The sequence below is a fragment of the Lissotriton vulgaris genome, chromosome 2_1, assembly GCF_964263255.1.
Source record: "Lissotriton vulgaris chromosome 2_1, aLisVul1.2, whole genome shotgun sequence".
Taxonomy (NCBI): domain Eukaryota; kingdom Metazoa; phylum Chordata; class Amphibia; order Caudata; family Salamandridae; genus Lissotriton; species Lissotriton vulgaris.
The window spans coordinates 404,410,311-404,433,706 of record NC_141687.1 but is presented as its reverse complement, the minus strand read 5'-3'; the positions used below and the strand labels follow the sequence as shown (position 1 = coordinate 404,433,706).

At 44.3% G+C, this 23,396-nt stretch overlaps 1 protein-coding gene across 2 annotated transcripts in view; it reads right to left on the bottom strand.

The window, feature by feature from the left end:
* NBEAL1 (neurobeachin like 1) overlaps nt 1–23,396 on the bottom strand; it is a 916,399-nt gene that overhangs the window by 353,234 nt on the left and 539,769 nt on the right. For both annotated transcript variants that reach the window (XM_086955272.1, XM_086955273.1), the window contains 2 exons: nt 15,066–15,241; nt 528–681 (listed from right to left, as the gene is read on the bottom strand). In XM_086955272.1, the coding sequence (XP_086811398.1) occupies nt 528–681; nt 15,066–15,241 (330 nt within the window). The remainder of the gene's footprint in view (nt 1–527; nt 682–15,065; nt 15,242–23,396) is intronic.

Here is a 23,396-nt window from a genome sequence, read left to right as displayed (position 1 = left end):
GAGACAGTGGAGGCACCGTCGGTGAGGATCTGTGACCGACATCAGCCGGTCGCAGTCCTCACAAGGTTTAAAACCTGGCATGCCTACCGGCACCGATCGGATTCGAAGACTCGAAGAATGATCAAAAAGATCTCAAAAAAGTTTAGTCAAAAAGTGACTAAGGTACCACTTTTTCCGGATCTGCGCTGCTGGCGCGGAAAAAAGAAGAACTTACGTCAGCACGCAGAGGCGGCGTCTAAGTACTCCGACGACGACGGACGTGGAGCCGCAGACGATGCCTACCGACGCGCAAGGGTACTGCTACGCAAACATTCCTGGATCCAGTCTGACGCCTGAGGATATTCTAAGGTAAGGAATCTAATACTAACCTGTTTCTTTCAGATGGAGGTGTTTACCACACCAGGTAAACCCTACTTCGATCAACTTGTCGTCAGGGCCTTGGTATTCTGAGTAATCAAAGGGAGCTCAAATGGGCACCAATTAATCAGGTCTCTGTGTGATGTAGATTTACAAAATCTGTCTCTTACCTTCTCAGTCCAAAGTTTGGGATTGACCATTCCTTCTGCCTGTAGAAAGTCCTGTATGATGTGAAGGAGCCGGATGGCACTGTCAGCATGCACTGGCAGAGTTTTCATCTCTCTGTATTCTGTCACAGCCAGTTCTGTCATCTTTTCTAACAAACTATGAGTATAACGAAACAGAAAGGGGTGGGTCAGGACATCCACAATCCAAGTTTTAAGATTTATGTCCATTATCATATTTCAAAATACAATTTTATCTCTGGATGTTATAGGGACAGCTCTGACAAATGATGCACCAGAGAATATAAAGATATAATTTCACTTCAATGTTTTGATTTACCCTTCCTCAATGTTGTTTTTCCGTGACTTCACAGGGTGCAGCACTGAATTATCAGAAAAAAATCATCGCTGAAACTCTATTTTTCTTGTTTGCCTATTCACTGATTGCATCCATTTAGATCTAGATTGGTTTCCTGGATATATGTTGTTTTTTGAGTTGGACAAACCAGGGAATTCATGGAAGAGTGGAGCCAGTGGACTGGCTAATGCACAAGCGAAGTCAACAAAAAATGATATTGACTGCCATATTTAAAAATCCTCTGCATCTCTTATGATAAATGACATGGCAAATAAAGCAGGTGTGTGATATAAGTCAGTTAGCAGAAGACTTAGAATGCTTTGTGTGATAGCTGATCCCTTGGGGTGTTCGCATGCTCTGACATTATTGAGGTGCCTGCTTCAAGGCTGCACTTCGAGTCCTTAACTTTTGTGGGCAGTTGACTATTTCTGTACACTGTTCAGAAATACATATTATAATCAAGTACACTCACTTGGGAGGGGTGTTACATCCTGCATGTGCAAAGTTAGCAGAATAAAGGGAAACACAGTGATCTACTGTAGGAAGCTGCCAAAATGATGTATAGCGTGTACAGACTCTAGTGGAAACCCAAAGGTAGGCAGAGGTAAAAGTAGATAGCACCTTACTCTCTATTTGTGGTGGTGTGGGCGAGCATTAAGGGTTTATCAGTGGGTAGTGTTAAGCATTTGTTGTACACACTCAATCAGCAAATGATGTCACACACTCAAACACTGAACTCAGACAAATTTCGTTTGTACAAAAATATTAAGTTATTTTATTTCTAGAACCAAGCCTAGCCCGGCACAGGTTAAGTGACATAAATTCTTTGCAATATCTTACGCAATGTTTTACAATTGAATGCAAGTTCAAATGCAATTGATTGAAATACAGGTAAGTTAAAATGTCGAAATTTCTTTTCAGTTACTTTTTAAGTCACTTTTTCTACTCAGTGTGATATGCTTAGATATCACACTGGGACATTTCCTAGAAAAAAGGTAAGTAAAATAAGTTTTGTACAGTTGTAGTTTTTCAGGTTTTCATACCAATCAACTCCACAATTTTTTTTAAGGGAAAACAGTCAATGTATTCCTATGGACAGAAATGAAGTTATCGGTTAACAGGTAACTACTCGTCCTTTGGGGTTGAGTGTCTGGGGTTAGAAAAGGGTCCCCATGGGATCGAGGATGCACTCTCACAGCACCCTCAGCGGCACTAGGGTGGCCTGAAGCAGAGTGCTGAGGCCCAGTGTTATCCAATGGGGGATAAGTGGCCTCCGGTTAGTGGCTGCTTACGAGCAAGCCACAGGGTTGTCAGACCAAAGCTCCTGGGGTTTAGGTCAGGGCAAAGGGATATCCAAGTTAGCACCCAAAGTACACTTGTAGCGCACAGGGGCGGCTGGGTGCAGGGTGCTGTTTTGGCGTTGGGTTTCCTGTTGATTTCAATAAGGGATTCTCTGGTTTCAACAAAGACTGCAGGCTCGGTAATGAAGATCTTCTGGAGGTGACCACTCGTTGGAGAGTTAAGTTGGGGTGCCTGGGGATGCTGGGACACCATTGGTAGGGCCACCTAAGGCCGTGGGACGTCGCGTGCAGAGGTGTCTTCAGGAGTCTGGTTTTCTTGCCATCTCCGGTTGCGGTCGAGGGGATCCTCCAGAATAAGAGGCTGCAAGCTACGCTAGGTGATTCGAGGCAGGCCAGAAATCACCAGATCTCAGGTCAGGATCACCGGGGACACCTCCTCGTGGTGTTGGGCCACTTGAACTCGGGCTGTGGGCATAGGGTGCAGTAGTTGTGTAGACTCACGGATTTGGCTGGAGCCAGAGTCTGTGGGTGAGCGAATCAGTTTCTCACGGGAGACACAGTCTTTTCTGTGGAAGGCAGGGTAGGCCCTCAGGGTTCTTGAGGTTGCTGGCAGAAGGACACACCAGGTTTTTGTCTTGGGAACAGGCGGGTAGGGCTGGGGCAAAGTCAGTGGGTGTCCTCCTCTTCTTAGCTTTAGCACGGCTTCTTCTGTCCTTTTATTCTTAGTCAGTTCTTGTCTGAGCAGGCAAGGTTTGGGGCTGCCCCTAAATACTAGATTTAGGGGCTCTACAGGCAGGTACAGATTGAGACCAATGGGTCCCTTCCGTGGGGTGGGTACACCACCTATTTTATGCCACCCTCCAGTGCGAGGGTGGCATATGCCTCACGTGGACTGAGAGTTATCCTTCGCCTCACCTCCCCCACCTGAAGCATGGGGTCGGCAAAGTTGGGCACACCTACCTTCCTCACTTGGTTTTCCCACCAATTCTTCCGCCCAAAGTGGGGTCAGAACCGGTGGGGGCCAGGTGCTGGAAGCAGCAAAGGGCCTGGGGATGCTCACGAAGGCAGCAAGCCTTTGAAGCTTACCCTTTGGGGACCCTGCCCATCCTGGGGGAGGAAGCTTGCCACCTCGTCTCAGGATGTGCATTGCTTCAGACCCCGAGAGCAGCAGGCTCTCGACCCAAGGGTCCCAAAACATGTCTTGTGGTGGCAGCTGGTGAGCAGCCACTCAGCCTGGATACTAGTATTAGGTCGTTCTTCAGGCGGCTCAGAAGCAAATTTCAGCTGCACGGCCCTCTGCAAAATATAAATATATGCCAGAAAGAACATTACTGGGAAGGGTGTGCGAACAACGGAGGAGTGGTTGGAGGACAGTCAGACAAAGCAGCAGGCACAGCGGGGAAGGGGTGTAAAAGTGTGGTTTAAAATTTTATAAAAAGCAGGGGAAGCAATGAAATGGCTCCGTGGGTGTGGAGGCGAGCAACATGGAAAGCTTAGGAGAGACAAGTGTCAGTGAGAAGCAGTACTACATGAGTTAAACAATAAGAAAACATGCACTTCCATGTTTTGCTAGAAAAAAATGAAGAAGTTCTTCCTGAATGCAAGCAGTGTAAGGACATAAGTGATCCAATCAAAAAATAGCAAAGAGGGGAGACAAACAAAAAATAGGGAGGAAAGCTATTGAATAAGAAGCAGGGGAATGAGATGGACAAGAACGCCATCCTGTCAAAAATAACTGCTGACCTGAATCCCATAGGTATATACATTTCTGTAAGAGGCAATAGGTCTTCAGCAACAGATAGATAAAGTTGTGGGTAGGCAAGACTTAAAAAAGCAACATCGCCGGCCAGCCTCTCCTCTGCTGAAAGACCCAGAGTCACTGGCTTTTTTGAACACCGGGAAGGCCATATCTAACACAGATAGAAGCAATCTACTCTGTTAGTAGGATGAGGTGTTTGTCGGGAGCTATGATATCTGTGAGCACACTACACTTAAAATGTCACACCTCAACAACACACCCAATGGTTGGGTGGATCGAGGGCGGAGTTAACGTCAATTTCATAAGGCAATGTATCCCAGAAACAAGGTGCAAACCATCATATGACAATTCAGTCAATTAAGAAAGATAGGCTCAGTAAGTGAGTTCTAGAGCAATCAAATTCACTGGTACCAAAGAAGACCATCCACTCAGGAACGCCGTCTGAACCTTGCATCCACTATGCCTTCACCAAAGGACTCCTACTGATCAGCGAAGGGAGACAAAAAGTCTCCCATCTTCAACTCCTCCATCAACTCAACCACATTCCTATTTACAATGTATGCACTTCCCTAAGGGCATCCACAAACTTGCAGTGCCCTGAGGGCAGTGCATTCAGTGAAATACAGAGTGGGTGATGTCGGTGGGCGTTTGGTCTTCCAATGTTTTGAGCCTGGATTCTGCCACTCCAAGATATTTAATACCTCAGGATGACATTAGGTAAAAAGGGGTGAATCAATATTCATGTAGTGGTTGGTGCTTAGGTGGTAATGCTGTTAGAAGATATTAAAATCTGTATTCTTATTTATTAATTTTAAACCATTTTATTACCATTATAATACACATCAAGTAGAGAAATTCACAATCATGACTTTTATAGAGTATATTGGACATAGTGTAACACGCAGTAATTCAGTACACAATGAGTAGCAATATAAATACAGTTGGGCCCATCCCAGCGCCATACAGTTGCCGAATTTCCCCCCTCACAATGGAAGCTTTCTTATGACGTGTCTGTTTTCGGGTCATCAGTCCCTCAAGTCCGAATCTGAGTCTGTGGGCGGAGGGGCACACATATTTCCCCATGAAGTTGTTCCATTTCCCCCACACACGCGTCCTGTATTCTTATTTTTTTACAATGTAGTTCTTTGCTCACCCCACAATGATTCAGAATTTTACAATATGTGAACAAAATCAGAGGAAGTCTCAAATTGCAAAATCAGTAATAAATCAGACAGCATCCCTAGTAGTACAGGAAAACTCTTTGGCTCACTTCCTAGTTTAAGGGTTTCTATTGAAATTGTCACCATAGAAGACTACCCCCATAACAAAAATGCAAAAAGACTTGCAGGGCTAGTGACCTCTTGGGTGCAGTACCTTAGGGGCTGACCAGTGCAGTGGGCATTGTGTTTAGGGCCTTCTTCAAAAAAGGTGGGAATACTGGCCATCCTCACAACTGCTGCACCCAGTGGAGCTTTTAGAATAAAGCGGAAATATGATAGAGAGTGAGAGGGAGGCAGGTGAGGTAAAGAAATAGGAAAGCAAACTGGATTTGGTTGATTTTAGCTGCACTCCCATCTCTAGTTCTTTTCTTGTTTTGTTAATGTATTACTTGCATACAAATCCTTTTCATGCCCTCCATACAAACATATTTAGGTTAGAAGGCAACTAGGCAGTGTGGGCAACATGGCAGCACTGTGACTTGCCTCGACCTGCCTTACCCAGAATAAGATTGCAATGAACCTCGGTAATGCTGTTGACAAGAGAAGATTGATATGAATGGGAGACAGCTAAAACCTCCTGGCACCAGCAGAGCCCAAGGCAACTGAAAAAGAGATCGCCCATCAGTGTTGTAGAAAAGAGGTCTATGCTAGCCCAGGTGATTTTGACCTAATCCTTGGAGCATGGCACAAAAAGTCTCTCACTGGATGCCAGGGTACATATCAGAGTATGCAGGACTCTGATCCTGCAGTTGGGTATTTTCCTCCTGGTCTGTGAGTGTGGGCAAGACACGTTTGGTGTGCAGACATTCTGTGTGCCTGACCGGTCAGATACGCAGGGGAGGAGTGGGGAAGGGTACTCTACCTCCTTTGGGCATGGCCAGCAGGGTGCTGATAGCAATCACTACACAAACATTGGAAAGTGACATAAAAGACCAATCAAAATGGGACGCGCTGCATGAACACTAAAATAACTTTTTCACTGAAAATTCTGTAGGCATTCCCTGAAAATCCTTTGCCAAAATTTACCCACAGGAATGACAAAACTGACAATGCTACAGGTTCTAATTATAGTCATCCAAAAGAAGGACCTTGCAGACTGTAGTGTCTTTCGACTGCAGCTAGTCTTGACAAAATGATTGTCTTCTGCCATATCTTATACTTGGGCGCCACATAGTGAATGTCATATCAAGACAAGGAGCAGGTAACAGTAACAAGACAGTGGACCCCATACATAATGCCCAGAGAGATGGGATAAATAATGATTTACTATCTTCTGATGCCAAAAAGGCAAAAGATCATTGTGGCTTGCCATTAATGCTCCAGGCCTTGATTAAATCTGGGATGGTACTATATTTTTTACACTGGATGAAACATCAATCTGGCGCTGATCCTTCCATCTCGGCCAACTACCGCCCCATCTCCCTGCTACCCTTTCTGGGCAAGGTGATGGAACGCCATGTCACCGCGACACTCAGTGCCCATGTTGAGGCAAATGGGGGACTGGCATCCCGCCAAGCCGGGTTCCGTCCCAGGCATTCGACCGAATCAGTCGTGGTCTCTGTCTTAGATAAACTCAGAAAGGGCATGGATGAGAACAAACACCAGGCACTGGTCCTCCTTGATCTCTCCGCCGCCTTTGACACGGTGGATCATACCATCTTACTTACCCGTGTCGAGGCGGCCGGTATCGGGGGTTCAGCTTTGGTCTGGCTCTCCTCCTTTCTGAGGGACCGCACTCAGGCGGTCCGGCTAGGCGACTTCACGGCCACTCCCCTCCCTGTCACCTGTGGTGTCCCCCAGGGATCTTCCCTCTCCCCTTTGCTTTTCAACCTTTATATTTTTCCTCTCATCTTCGCACTTCAGCAGCTGGAGGTCACCGTCTATAATTACGCGGATGACCTCCAGCTCATCTTTGATCTCTCCTCTTCCCCTCTTTCTGTCTCTAATTTCCAGTCAACTATGACATTCATCAGGGACTGGATGAACCACAACCACCTTAAGCTGAACCCGGATAAAACCGAGCTGGTTCTCACTGGTGGTTCATCCAGCCTCTGGAGCTCTCTCTTCTGGCCCTCCTCTCTTGGTCCCGCACCGACCCCCTCCACCACGGTCAAAACACTTGGTGTCAAAATAAACAACCAGCTCACTCTCCATTCACAAATTAGTTCCGTGGTATCCTCCTGCTTTCTCACTCTCCGCACTATCCGCACTGTCTCCCGTTTCTTTTCCCCCCAGGCACTTAAGATCATTTTGGCCGCACTGGTGATATCGCGACTGGACTACGCAAACGCTCTTTATCATGGCATCCCCGCGTACAGCTTGCGTAGACTCCAAACTATCCAGAACCAGGCAGCCCGGCTGGTATACGGTCTCCCTCGGTATCACCACTCCACCCCCCTTCTCAGGGAGCTTCACTGGCTCCCGGTAAAAGAACGTTCCCTCTTCAAGATTGGCTGTATGGTCTTCCAGGCCCGACAGGGCACTGCCCCCGCTTTCATTTCTGCACTAATTAATCCTTATGTACCTGCAAGAGAACTTCGGTCTTCCTCCAAGTCTCTCCTCCAGATCCCTCGCTTCACACGTAAAAAGTGGGGCGGGGCCAACTTCTCCTCCCTGGCCCCATCTTTTTGGAACTCACTCCCTGATCACCTCCGCTCTGCTACTCAGTATCTCCCCTTTCGTAGAGATCTGAAAACGTTCCTCTTCTGCCAGGCCTTCCCCACTTAAACCCCTTTATATCTCCTCTTATCTCTCCATCTGGTTTTCTCCCCTCAGTAGCCGAACCCCCTAGCGCCAAGAAACCGCAAGGTGTACGCTGCGCTTTAGAAATATTTTAAATTAGAAATTAGAATCAATATAGCGGACCTACACAAAGAGTGCTAGTGAATGGGGTGGTTGGAGGGGGGAAGAATCATGGTTTGCATTAGTTTTGGACTGTGCAATAAGAGATGAAGAAATTAAGGGTTGCTCCTGTTATTTTGTGCAGATAATAGTTTGCTCTCTCAGTCTCACCAGAACGGCTTGGTACACACAGCATATGAAATCAAAGACTGCTACGGCAGGGTTACAGATTGAAAGACAGCAAATATAAGTCAATATTAATGCATCTGTAAACACCACTAGATGATATTTAGCCTACAGTAATTTGGGGGGTCTAAGGTTGTTTAACTGCTTTGGAGTCTTATTATCGTCTGACTTTAACAGACTATACTGAGATACTTCCCACCCCTTCTTCAAATTCGTAAGAATTATCTGGAATAGTGGAACTATGCCGCAATTTTGTGGGCAGGATACATGACAACTCACAAGATGAGCCTCCTTCCTATGAAGTTCTTTGTATTTTTTTTCCAATACTTCCAACAGAGATCCCCTGAAGTTTGTTCTGGAGAATGCAATTTCGGAGAGGAAGAAAGCCAGAACATCTTGTAAGACTCTTGGTACTCTCCTGCGGGGTAGGAGGCCTTTCTTTCCCACATAAGTAGACCTACAGAACAGCACAACTCCAGAAACAAAGACCATAATGATACACCATGGCCATATCTTGAAGACAGTGTGACCTTCCTTTACAAAGTAATGGTTTTAGTAGTAGCTGACAGGAAAGAAGTATCATGGCTTGATAGTTGTCCCAAGGTCTGTGTGGGAGATGTAACATTCAATGCAAAGATTTTCACAGGGAACTTTTCACTGTGCGGACCCTGGTTTAGCTTATGAAGAACAGCCTCGAAAGTGGAAAGGTTATTTCAAGAACAGATGTTTGATACAGAAACAATAAGACTAGAATTGAAGTTGGTGACTATGTGTTGAGAAATTGTGGGTTTATGCTCAAAGTTATATAGAGGTCACTTTGGGATTTGCCTATGATCGATGCCCACAAAGAAAACATTTTACTTTTACATACAGCTTCCGGGCCAAACAAATAGAGCGAAGAATAATACTCAAAATATGAATCTAAATGAAATTCATGCTGCAAACTTAAAAGTTGTGACTAGTAGGCCTAAGTTTAAGGTCAGATATCAAAAGAGATTGGAAGAAACCTTTCAGGAGTACCTGTGGACTAAACTCTATGAACAGATATTTCATCGGTTTGTCAAACCAGGCAATAGGTACTACATCATGATTTCAGGCACAATGACCTGTGGCATATTTTGAAAATGTTTGGGGGTTCATCTGAAATGTTCCCAATACAATGAGGAGATAAGGGAACATATCACTTTAGAGAATCACTGAGGTATTATACGGAGACAGATAAAAAGATATGGACTTGGTACAAATGGTCTTTGGGATTCCAAGAGTAGATCTATAGATAAGGGACTCTTTTAAAGCTATTCGCTTGATGTTGGTGGTGGGTAGAACCTTATTAATCTGGTTCCAAAACAGCTATATATCTCAGGGGGAAACCCAATGGCTTCACGGGGTACGGGATGTTGATGTCACACAGAGGTTGTTTGTTCAGATTGGGGGGAACCATTTAAACTGGCAATCACATAAGCACCTTATATACTCCAGTGCCCAAAGACAGCATGAGCAAATTAGATGCTGGAGATCGTTAGTGTTGTATTAACTTTGGCAAGGAATAGAGGCATTCATAGGAGACTTGACATGGTCCAAGACAAATCAGGGGAATGAGTGAATTCTAGATAATATGTTAACAAGAGGTACCCCACTTCTGTGGGGTACCTCTTGTTAGGGGCTCGGACGTTTGGGGAAGGATTGGATCCAACATAGACCTCTTGTAATTTTATAGCTATTAATCTGGAGTAATTTTATATAGCGTGCAAATGCCCAGAGGCGTCCTGAAGCTGGCATCTTCTAGATTAAGTACTGAGGAAAGGAGTATATAATAGATCAGAAGCGACAAGAAAACAGTCAGGCTGTGAAGTGCTTCCTAAAACAAGACAGGTTAAATTAGCATCTGAGGTGTTCTGGCAGATTGTTCCAAAGTTGGCACATGGTGTGAACAAAATGTTTACCACCCCATGTCATTCTCTTAATGTTAGGAACATTGACTGCTCTGGAAATAGCAGAGTGCGAGGTGGTTCTGGGAGCATACTAGTAGAATTTTCTATTCAGGTAGTCAGGGCTCCACCATGCAGAGATTTGTGCGCCAAGCTGAGTGCCTTTAAAGCTACTCTTTTCTCAACTGGGAGCCAATGAAGCTTCACTAGTACCTCTGAGACCAGCTTAAACTTGGGGATTTTCTTGAGCAGTCGGGCCGCTGCCTTCTACAGATTCTGAAGTTTCTTTAGTGATCATTGGTAAATTCCCAGGTATGAGGCATTAGAATAATAATGCAGCCTGGACAGAACTAGCACAGTGACCACAGATTTCTGCAGATTGTATAGGATGAAAGGTAGAACCTTTCTTAGAGTATGCAGCAGAAAAGCACAAGATAAGGTATGATTGTTGATCTGGCCATTAAAAGAAAAGTTGGGGTCAAAAATCTCCCCCAAATTCTTGACTGTGGATACCGGAGTAGGGCCCACAGTGTGATGCCAACAAGATTTGTCCCAAAACATAATGTCCTTTCCCAAAAAAAAAACTCTGTTTTATCGGAGTTCTGCTTGAGTCAACTGCACCCATACAGCTAGTGAAACGGTGCGCCGTCTCAGTTACATTACTATAAATTGACACAACAATTTGTGAGTCATCCGCGGATGTAATTGATGAGAAGCCAAATGTGTGGATTAACCTAGTCTGGAGGGGGCACATAAATGTTAAAGAGCATAGGGCTCAGTGACGACCCCTGATGGATACCACACACACCACTAAGAAAGGAATAGATACAGAGTCACCCACAGTGACTGATTGTTCCCTGCTGGACAGGAAAGAGTGTAGATGAGCACCAATTCCAATCTCCGTAAGAAAATCCAGCAGGACAGAATAGCTCAGGGTGTCGAAGGCTGCGGACTTATCCTTTGCCCCGTTGTCCAGAATACTTCTCAGCTCATCGATAGCCACTACCAGAGCCAACTTAGTGCTGTGGTTTTGTCTAAAGCCGAATTGTGCAGAATGCCGAATTTCATTCACCTCCAAAAACTCAGAGTGCAATGTTCATATGTTTCGCAAGAATTTTTGCTGAGAAGGGGAGGCGAGATATAGGAGGATAGTTGTGGGAGTGCAGGTTTAATATACAAGCGAGGAGGCTGAATATATTTGCCAAAAGATCGTTTTTTTATTGCCAGAAGTAACCAGGGGTTGTGGATCAAGAAGGTGTTCTTCGGGTTCTCCTTCTGATGGTGTCCTCGTTGAGCTAGATGGAGATGTAGAGGGCGATGTGACTTGCTGCTCGTCTTCTGAATCACGGGTATCTCACTGGAGGCTTATAAGAGCCATCAGAATACCAGAGTCTGGGTTATTTCTGGAAGATTTACCCATCACCACACCTTAAAGTGCCCACAGAATATCCTTCTCAGGGTAGAAGGTGACAGCAGAAGTTTTGTAGGAAGTGCCGAGAGAAGGGACTAGGTGAAGAGGAGGGGGGGGGGAGATTTATATAGGGGCCGGTTCTCAGAATACTTCAAACAAACAATTAAAGAAAGCCACACGTTCCTATTATTGGTCCCATGGTAACCACTTGTCCATTCTATTGCCCTCAATCAAAAGGAAAATAAACAACGGAACACCCTACAAATACTCAGGGTTACACTCGAATGTTTAACAAGGGTCTGGCTGCATGCAACCAGAAAACAACAAGGTTCCAGCTCCCTTAAACGAGAAAAACACAATCCTTAAGAAACCCTTAGTTCCCCACCCGCTTCCCTTGGTCCTCCCTTTTTTTCCAGCGGGACGCTTTCACTAACCGGCTCTGCCGCAACTCTCCAGAGTTGGGGCCGCTCTACAGCATCCTCCGGGGGACTCCTCCACTCCTCACACCAATGCTCGTCCGGTTCCGCATCCACCGCGTCTCTGCTCCTCCGGTCTTCTTCGGTTGCACCGCTACAGGGTCCGTCTTCTTTGCTTCGTTCTCACGACGTCCTTCCTCCTGGTTCCACGCCACCGATCTGACCGCCTTCTTTTCCAAAGTCTCCTCTTTTCATTGTTGCAGGCAAAAAACTTCCAGGTTAACCTCCACCCACTTCCGGGTACCTTTCAACGTCTCTCTGTGGAGAGACAGGATAGCGGCATAGATTTTGTCCTTCTGCTGGATCCTGTGGGTGCCGACTGGAGAGAGGCACATGTGTATTAAGGAGAAGATTTGCCCATGGCGATACGCCGGTGAGTCCCTCCTCACAATAGTTCTTCACCTTGTTTGGGTCAGCGAAGGTTCCTATACCAATGGTAGGATGGAGGCATTTTTCCACTCCATAGGGAAGTGACATGAGTGGATGATGATATTTAATAATGTAGTAAGTGAAGTAGCTACTATCTAGTATAAGATTTTCAGCAGGCAGGGATCGGACTGGACTCCTGACTTTGTTTGACCTAGAAGTTCTACTACTCCTGCCAAGGTGAGAGGAGGAAACTTACAGAATTAATTTGTATTAGGAGCTACCCAGTTTGACCGCAAGGCTGGGGTTATGGCCGCACAACTGGAGTTCAACTTTATGAGTATTTTCTTCACTTTTAAAAAACTGCTAGCTTGTCATACAGTGGTTGACTGGGAGACAGTGTGCAACTGGTGGTTAGGTTAGAGAACACCTGAACTGTTTTAAAAAGTTATCTTGTGGAGTTCTTAGCTGAATGGATTTTTTCCAAGAAGTAGTTCATTTTTTCAATAGTGATCAGTTTTTTGTAGTATTGGATGTATTGATTATATCTTATCCTTTCTTCAGTGTGGTAGTTCCTTCTCCGCACATTCTCCTGTCTTCTGCATTTGTTTTAATTGCTTAAGTTCAAGAGAGAACCAGGATGCTGTGGGCCTACTTCTAAGGCTTTAAATAGTGTTTGAGAGAGCCAGCTTGGTGATTTCTGGCCTTATCCAGTCAGAATAGTTGTATAATGCTCCATTTATGCCATTCGTGACTAAGGATTTAGACATATCTAAAATATTGGTAAATTCTGCTGTATTGACTTTGTTCCATGCTTGAACTTTCTTGCCTTGTATAGTTCTATTAGTAACAAGAAATAGAGGTGGGAGTTTTAGGCGAAAATCAACAGTCTTATGATCTGACCAGATGATAGGTAAAAATAGCTTCTATCTGTAATTCTGGATTGTTTGAAAAAATGCCAACAAGCGTATGCCCTGCTACAAGTGTAGCAGTATTCATCTACTGAATAAGACTGAAAAAACTCAGAATGTAAATTGTAAATTGATACTTGTATAGCGCACTACTCACCCGCAAGGGTCTCAAGGCGCTAGTACGAATACCGCTGTGGGACCCATCCTGGTTTTTCCTGTGAGGCGTCCACTCCTGGGCACCCCCAAGGTGGAGTCCAGGCACCGTTAGTGTTGTGGGGGCCGTTGTGGAGATTAAGCAAGCTATTACCCAGAGTTGCATAGTGGGACTCCATGATTGGAATAGGCACCGAGGCGAGAATGATCAGATCCGTGGAATTTTGAGCCCAAGACCCGCCGAGGCGGGGAATTGAACCCTGGTCCCGGGCTAGACCTCTGCATCAGGGTCTGCCGCTCTAATCATTGAGCCACACTTCTCCAATTGTCAATTAGTTGTTCTGATTCTTTATTGTCGGAATTTTCCAGATGGAAATTAAAATCACCTTATATGGTGTAATTAGAATACTGCATACAGAGCTCCAGGATGTCAGCTAAAGCATCTAGGAAAATGGCTTTCGGGCCTGGTGGGCTGTAGATCAATAATCTGTCAAAGGTGAAGTTATTGGATTTCTTGCATCCAAAGGACAGGACTTCCCTATCTGCAAACTTAGCGGGTTTACAGGTGACTTTGATGTGATCACATTAGACCACTGCTGGGCCACCACCACAATTAGCAGCTCAATCTTACCTAGTAACAGCATATCCTGCTTGTATTGCAGCTACTAGATCTCGATTTGAAGTCTCGCCGGGCCAAGTTGCAGTTAAAAAGGCTTTGTTGGGAGAACGTATATGTGGTTAAAAAATTCATTTTATGCTTGATAAGAGAGCAAATATTGATCAGAGTGCATTTCAATCTGGTAGTACTGAAGACTGGGGTCTCTAGGGAAGAAAGGCGCACAGGTGTGCATGCTAGAGAGGCTTATCTTCCTCGTACTTCTGTACGTTTTTCAACACATGTCTCTTCAATGCACTTGGAAACCATTCCTTTCTATTCCTCTCTTTCTACAACAGCATTATTTGGTCTACGATACAGGAAAGCTACGGAAGTGCTACGTTACTATTGACTACGAAATATCTGAACCAGTTTAGTTTGCATACCAATCTTTCTGTTTGTGAAAGACAATTTCGAAAATTGCCTCTCTCTGGTTTGAACACCTAACTCCTCTTTAAAGATAAATGTTATTATTGAAGGATAGGAGATTTTTAGGATTTTATATTGGTGATCCCGGTTATCAAATTTGCTTATGGGTTTAGTAGGCCCTATATCAGAACCAGCACAAGTGGTTTGGAAATGTCAAGACTGTCGCTATTAGAGTGTTCCAGCTTTACTTTAAGTTCATATGTCACAGTGTTTTGTAAAAATTGGTATAATTTGAAGGGTTTTCACAATGACATGAAGTTGAGGCTTTGCCCCCTATGTGTTGGATTTGCTTAAAATAACAATAAAAAATGGAACAGCACTTAACAGCAGAATCAGGGTAGTGGTCTCTGTGTCTTAACTTAATGCATTGTACAATTCTATAATATTAACTGAAAGAAAAAAAGATATCAGGTCAACTGCTATAATAAAGTAGACAGAAAATCTATTGGACTTCTAGCTCACCACGCCCTTCACATCTGCTCTCTTCATGTGTACTTTTTACGGTCTGAAGTATGGAGGCTTGTTGTGGAAAACGCTTGCACTCACTCACTTGAGCTTGAGTTCGTCTGAAGGCCGCAGTAGTTGATTGGACATTCCCAACTTGCTTAATGCGGAGAATACCTGGCCCCTCTCGATCCATGTGGCATCATCCGACCTTTCAATTCCCTTCCAGAGAACACCTATGAGTATATCTGTCAAAAGCAGCACCAGTTCATCCTCACCTGCCTAGAAAAAAGGAACACAGTCTTTTCACTTAACAATATCAATGAATATTACTTTCACAGAGCCACTAAGAATACAATGGACAGGTTTTGTGGCATATACATTGAATAATACTTGAATACTGATTCTATTGGAAGTGTACTTTAACATAATTTACCTCTATAAAGAATGTTGCTGAAAAAGCAAAAAGGAGACGGAAATAAACAGAGAGCTGAGACTAGGAGTAGGTCAATCTGCCAGCTGCCCATGGCCCCTACAGTAGCCATGCAGATCAATAGTTAATTGCTAATTAAAGAGTGAGAAAATAAATAAAAATAAAAGGACGACATCTACCACAATGCTACATGGTATTACTGAAGAGACAAATCTGTAGTTAATTATGCCCTTTCTTAACTGAGTGCAATCACAATGTAAATGTAAATGTAAATGTATGAAGCTTATATAGCGCATGACTTACCCTGGGGCATCTCCGCGCTTGCTTAGGGAACCCGTCCTGGTATTCCCCTGTGAGATAACCCTGGCAGGGTATCCACAAGGTTAAAGCCAGGCATCCCACCGCGAGGGGCCGATGTGGAGATTAAGCAAGCTATTGCCCAGAGTCGCAGAGTGTGAACCCGTGAGCCGAGAAGGCACCGGAGCGAGAATTATCGAGTCTGTGGAATTATTGAGCCCAAGACCCGCCGAGGCGGGGAATTGAACCCTGGTCCAGGGCCGAACTCAAGCTCCAGGTCTGCCGCCTCTAACCCCTGAGCACAATCTGTGTTGATTTGAAAGAAATGGTTTATTGGGCCAGTTTATCATTTCAAATCTCGTGAAAGCACGCAGAAATGGCTAAAGATAAACCGCCGGGGGCCGAATCTAATCAATCCACTTTGGAAAAATATAATGGTGCGGCTGCTCCATTGCCAAACCCCAAGACCATGGCGATATCTATACCTGACAATGCAGCGCTGTTGGAGGCAATTACCCAGTCTAGAGACATGCTGAAAGTTAAATTTGGCGCGGTCAGCTTGGACGTCATGCTATTTCGGCAGGACATTCGCAATGCAGTACAGAGGATTACTGTATCAGAATCGCAGATCTCGACAATAGAAGATGCGGTGAGCACTCTTCAAAAAAAGATGTCCAATCTGGAGACACTTACGCAGGGTTTGGCAGCAAGAGTGGAAGAGGCAGAAGGTCATACCCATAGGAACAACCTCCGCTTTTTGGGGTTTCCCAGGGCTGTGAGAACAACAATGTGGTGGACTTTCTCACCAAATGGCTTATGGATTGGCCCCCGGCTGACTCTCTGACCGCATGCTTTATAATTGAATGCACACATCGTGCTCTGCTGCAGAGACTACAAAGATAGAGATGTCATTGTACAGCAGGCCAGGCTAAAGGGTACCCCTACCTATGCCTCTCAACCTGTTGCAGGGATTCTGCTAAGTCACAGAACTGTGCACAGAGACTCAGGACCTCGGTGAATTAGGTTGTGCCAAAAACTCACCTTAGTACCCAAAATCCCCTACCAAACTAGCATCAGTGTCTCATTAGCCCATCATCCTATAGCAAAGTTACCAATGATTAGACAACCCAGAACATGCGACTTAGGATACCTCAGGTAAGGTGGGAAACATAAGCACTCTTTCGTTATACTCTCCTACCAGTCCAGAACAGGGAGTAAAGGGAGACACGAGCAAGTTTTCAAATGTTTATTTTAACACCGTGATCTCAGGTGCAGCATCTTAGCTAATACAAGCAGACATATGATAAGAAATACGATTGTCAGCATAGTTACTATTCCATAAAATGCAAAGGGAGAAAGCATATTATAATGCTAAATGGAAACAGGTTAAATATATACCTATATTTCACCGTCCCTTGCTAGTAGGTTATTTTATAACTAAAGAAGGTCTCTTAGGCTTGCATAGGCGACCCCATACCCTAAAGGTTAGCAAGAGTGAATCACATTGAGGTCTGCACAAGCTCTCAGCATACGAATGCTCTCCAAGTGTGTTCAATCATGCCTGCACAGTGTATTATTAAAGGCGCCAGTATCTGAGCTGACCACAGCTGCATATATGTTATATGTTATGTCTAGAACGTGCGCTGATCAGTTCGAACAAAAGCAACAGTGTTGATATAACCTTGAAGGCCTCGGCACTCACTGTACAGACTAAGCTTACAAAGCAAATGTAGAAAAACAAGTTATTCTCATGTGAAGCAAAACACTCAGCCTAACTCTAAACAAGAGCTAACATGTGTGCTGTGTGCAAAAAGAAAGCAAAAGGTAAAATGGCGTTTAAACTTCTAATAAGCTCTTGCTAACTTAACACTGTATGAATGCAAGGCTCAGCCCCACTACACCCTCCCTTGATCGGAGCATGGATAAGAAATGTGGGCAAAGCAGGAACGCAGAGTTCAAGTATGAGAGTTAGAATCAAGTTCAAATTTGCCTTAATGGAAAAACGGGATCAAACTCTGAATTTTGAAAAAACTCCAAATTAGTAATCACTTTTGGGCACAGTAAAGCCAATAGGCCTAAAAAGAAAATAGTAAAAAAATATGATGTCCAACATGCGACTTTAGCCGTGAAGAAGAGAGAGCAGGAAATGCACTTCACTCCAATAGTGTATATGCACAGTACGTTGCAACAGCCTCCAACAGGAAGTCATTGTTCTCATCTGAAAATAGTTCAGCCATCCAATTTAGTAACGGAAATGTACATACATGTTCCTCAAGAACCAGAGCCTCGTACCATCAGAGGACAACTCGGATCGACGTCAATAAAACTGCGTGCCAAGAATTCATGTGCCGCTGCAAACACATTGCAATGACCTAGGACTCCATGAATCACTGCAAAGGCCACAATCCCGCCTCCAGAACAAAGCAATTCATGAGCAACAAAGGGGCTCATCAGTTGATCAAAATCTGTGTTGGGAGACACCGTACTGCAGACATACAAACCAGCGCCCATTCGAAATCGCAGCTCAGGCAATGAAAGACAGGCTGGACTAAGCATGGGCGAATTTTGCGAATCTCGCGTTCGCGAATTTTGCGGATTTGCGAACTCGCAATCCGCAAAATCCGTGAATTCCCGCGGATTTTTTTTTTTGTGTGTTCGCGCGTGTTTCTGCCAGTTCGCGAGGGTTTTTACAATTTCGCAATTTGCGAACTTACCTGTCGGGTCGCAAGTTTTGCGAACTTGTTGTTTCTACGTGTCCAGCCTGTTTGGGACACTCTTCTTCATCACTGCCACTCTCTGTCACCACTGCCACTCTCTGACTACTCATGCCACCCTCTGGCCCACCCATGCCACCCTCTGTTTCATCACCACACCCTCTGGTTGTCCAGTGTACATTATTTTCGGCAAAGCAAAGCACACCTTCCCTGCCTCAAGTGACCTGAATTAATTTGGGGCTGATTAATGTGTCACAGAATATTTTTTTAGCTGGCACCTGCTTCCTTAGTGCTTCCTGATTAGTGATCTTTTGCACTTGCTAAGTGCTTTCATTGTTGCAAAATTAGTTACAACACCTGCCCTGCCCCAACTGACAATAATGAATTAGGGGCTGATTAATGGATTTTAACTTCCAGCCTGGCTCCTGCTTGTCTCCCTTAGCTGTAATTCAGGACCTTTGTGGCATATGTGTAACTATTCTGAGGTTCAGAGCAGGGTCACATAATAGTTGCAACTGGCAACTGAACTCTGGAGGGGCCCCTCAGGAAGCACTACAGGAAATGGCTACTAATGATGAGCCTGAACTTTTGAACCTGGTAAGTAGTTTCAGTTTTGCTAAGATCGTATTTCTGCAATTAGCACTTACTCGCGGGGTGCGAAGTTGTACTGGCAAGCCGCGAACTCACGCGAACAGTGCGAGCAAGCCATAAAATCCGCTGCTCGCGGATTTGCGGGAGATTCGCGGATCTCGCGGATTGCGAATTTACCGAAAATCCGCAAAATCCGCGAGCGAAACGGATTTTCCGCCCATGCTTAGGCTGGACTCATGAGAAAAAGGAAAATCTAAACGATAAACCATAAGCTGCACTCAATGTAGCCAGAGGCAGCGCTCCACAAAAATCAAGCAATCGGTTACGGAGCAGCAACCGCCGGGGCAAATCGTCTTGTGGCACAGGATGTGCATCCATTCTGAAATAAACAAAGCAGTAGAAGCACTCCGGCAACCAGAGCAAGCATCAAGGGAAATCCACCAAAGGGGCTGGAGAAAATCGAATAAAAAAATGCTGGGAACACACCGAATATAGTTTGGAAAGAAGTCACAAGGCCACTACTAACAACTTTAAAAAAATGAGTCAGCCCCGTGGTCGAGGAAGCATTAAAGATAGTGTAGATTAACTCCCCGAAATGCAGGGGCAGATCCATATTTAATAAGGCATGCACTTCAGTGCAGGTATTTGCCACATGAAGGACAACTGTTTCACGGGCAGATGTAAGGACGACTTCTTTCTGGAACAAAAGAGCTTTTATTCGACTTATCTTGTTGGACACTGCTTTCAAGGTCGGAATCGACGGCAAGATGGAAACATCCAGCTTCCCATGTGGAGGAGGAAACATTAAGTTTTTACAACAAACTACACGTTGGGAGACCGTAACGATGTAAGGAATTCCAGCTAACATCCCACAACAATCTTCATTATTTAAATGTAAATAACTACTGTTTGCTAGTAATGTGGGTGTGATAGCAGGCGTTGGTGTACCTTTTAATACACAGGCCAAATTAGGTGCATTCTGATTACACGAGCCATGCAAATGGATATTCCTACATGTAAATGCGGGAAGAAAGCGTGTGAATGCTGTTATCTACAACTGCCAGCACTTTTTCTAAATTTGCTTGATCTATAGCTCTTAAGCGGGAAGCAGCTTCAATCTGGGAGAGTTTCCAAACTTTGTTGTAAATAGCATATATCCACCTTTTGGATCTGCCTGAAGCACGGCCCTTGACAAAGTCATTTATATCAACATTGTCAGTCAATTTAGACAAATGAAGCTTGACTGACGCTAAAGTGGAGTGTTTGAGCCAATTCTGACACAGCTTGCCTATGGAATATGTAGTCACAGAATGGTCACTCTCAAAACGGGGATCCACCCTAACCTGTGTGTATCCAGGGGCTAAACCCAGAAAACGATGTTGGCAAGAATCAGCACTTCGGTGCCACAACAACCAACCCTCAGGATCCAAACTGGATATGTTAAAAGTAGAATTCAGCAACAGGGTCTGTAATTCTCTGATAGTAATACTAGTATTATTCTCCCAACCGGGGTACCCTTCCAATTCTGGAAAAGAAGGAGCATTTAATTTTTTAGTAGTAGCCAATCCAAAGCAGGTAGTTTGTGAAATAGTCGAATTTAAAAACAAAATATGGCTTGGGATGAGACTTGCACGGTGCAAAGCCTCAGTGCCTTGCACTTGCCAACTTTTAGAACCCCAAACAGATTTAAGATCAATAGTATCTTTCCACAGTTCATAGCCCCCAATAGCCAATTGGTCAAGAAAGTAAACTTGGAATACAATATTTTTGTGTTGGTAAATCTAACTTTGGAAGAGGACTTTTCTGTCGGCTTGAAATAAAAGCCATCAGGATTTGACTGATTAAAATCAGTAAAATAAATGAATCTTTTTAAAAGAGAATTAGAGCTGCCTTCCGCAGGAGCGGGACAATGTTCCTATTGAGTATAATTAACTATATTCCTCCTTGTGTTAGCCTTATGCAGGTAGTGATTGCCATAGTGTTGATAACAGAACAAATCACCATAATTAGCCAAATCTAAATATAAATCCTCAGCATCAAAAGCAGCATAATATTTCAAATTGGAAAACAAAGCATCTACGGCTTGTACATCACAATCATTAGATTGTATATATTTTGTTTAATCACATCCCCCATAGAAACTCTTAGTACATTAGGGACATTTATAACCTCTGTGGGACCGTGAATTTGAAATTTAACATAATCCCATACAATCCCATCTAAGCGGGCCAAGCAGTAATATTTATGGAGTGCCAATGTTTCATTAAAATGTCGAATAGCAGTCCTCTCTTCAACGTAGTGTCCATTTACAAGATGGAAAAATTACACCACAAATCCAATTGACAAACAAAAAAATTGAAAAAAGCACCAGCCAAATGTAAGTCCAAGGAGGTATCAAAAAATGTTTCTTAAACCATGTTGCATAAACAGAAAGTTTTGAAGGGGACTTCGATGTAGTAGAGTTAGTGTCAAATGAAAATCTGGACTCAGTGGCCAAACAAGTTTGCAAATCGGGCATCGATAAGTCTGTGGTGTAAGTATACTCAGTATCATCAAGATGAGCATCAGGTGGGGTATTCAATAAAGGACTTGAAACTGCAGGCATCTCGATGGCAACATCAGGCCTGTTGTTAGGAGCTGGAGACAAAAGAAAATTTCTCATTTTCAATGGACAAGAGACCGCAGGTGTCATACTAAGAAGAATCAGTCACTCTGTGTAATTTGACATTGTCAATGGAGATGCACCTTTTTTCCTTCAGACCATGAAGTGAAGGTAAAATGACTGTTGAGGCTGAGATACAGAAGCCGAAACACCTGCATACGCGGAGGCAACACCCTTGTGTGCAGCTATAATCAGCACTGACCTGCGGTCCGCGTTGGGAATCAATCTGTCACCAACGTCTGGTATTTTCACATAAAGAACTTTTTCCGGACTTAAATGATAAGAATACTTTGAAGGAAATCCAGTAGGATATTTACTTCCCTTCTCAATAGCAGCAATTGCTGCCAAGATGTCATCATCAATCTTACTTTTGGAACGTGTAACTGCTGCAACCAAATATGTCGAAACTGCTGTTTTCGGGCCTCATTGGCCAAACTATTGCCAACAGCGTGAACTCCCACACGCTGATGATCAAGAGTATAAATCACCAACTTGAGTGGCAATTGCTCTTTAAGTTCAGCCACTCGAACCCAGATCATTTTATGTTTTATTGTGCTACCTTTGGAGTCACAATAATCGTTCCGAGTCCAAAAGAACATATTGTCATTGTAAGACTGGACACAGTAGTAAGAGTCACTCACTATAAGAGTAGTCACACCAGCGTCTGCGTACTCCAATGCAAGCATTAGAGCAAGGAGCTCCGCTAACTGGGCGGTACAGTGCCCTAATGTCTGTGTATGCACGACATCGGACTTGAATTCTCCATCCACCATGGTACCAACCACAATAGCGCAAGCTGAAACGTATGCGTGCTTAGACGCATGCGCACAGAACCGTCAGTGTAAATGATACAATGGAAATCCTCCAAAGGGTGCATAGTCAAAAGGGCAGGATGAACGAATTCATACTGCGAGAACTCTTGCGACCGTAATGAGGCGTCAAACGTGACAACCGGGGACGTCAATGATGTCGCCCATTGTATCCACTGTGGGTGCAAAGCTTTAGAATTAGGTACACTGGCTTTCGTCTCTGCCTCCAATGCAGGATACCGGGTAACAACCAACATGCGTTTTCCCTGCGACAGTGCGCGTTCCTTCAGAATCACATCGAGTTCTGCACACGCTCTCAGCATACAAATGTTTTCCAAGTGTGTTCAATCATGCCTACACGGTGTATTTTTTAAGGCGCCAGTATCTGAGCTGTCCACAGCTGCATATGTGTTATGTCTAGAACGTGCGCTGATCAGTTCAAACAAAAGCAACAGTGTTGATATAACCTTGAAGGCCTCTGCACTCACAGTGAAGACTAAGCTTACGAAGCAAGTCAAGCAATGTAGAAAAACAAGTTATTCTCATGTGAAGCAAAACACTCAGCCTAACTCTAGAGCTAACGTGTGTGCCGTGTGCAAAAAGAAAGCAAAAGGTAAAATGGCGTTTAAACTTCTAATAAACTCATGCTAACTTAACACTGTATGAATGCAAGGCTCAGCCCCATTATGAACTTTCCGGACTACACTAAACTAGTGCAACAGTGCCAACACTCCTTTGCCGAGGTCAAGGCTCGCCTGCGGGGCCTAAAGATTCAATACTCCTTACTCTTCCCGGACCGCCTGCATGTGTCCTATCAGTCACGGACACACTTCTTCGAGACACTGGAGTAGGTGTTTAACTGAACAGATGAGGAGGTGAAACTGAAGGCTCATACTCCTCGTAAGTCAGATTCCGATAACTCATGGGGCTT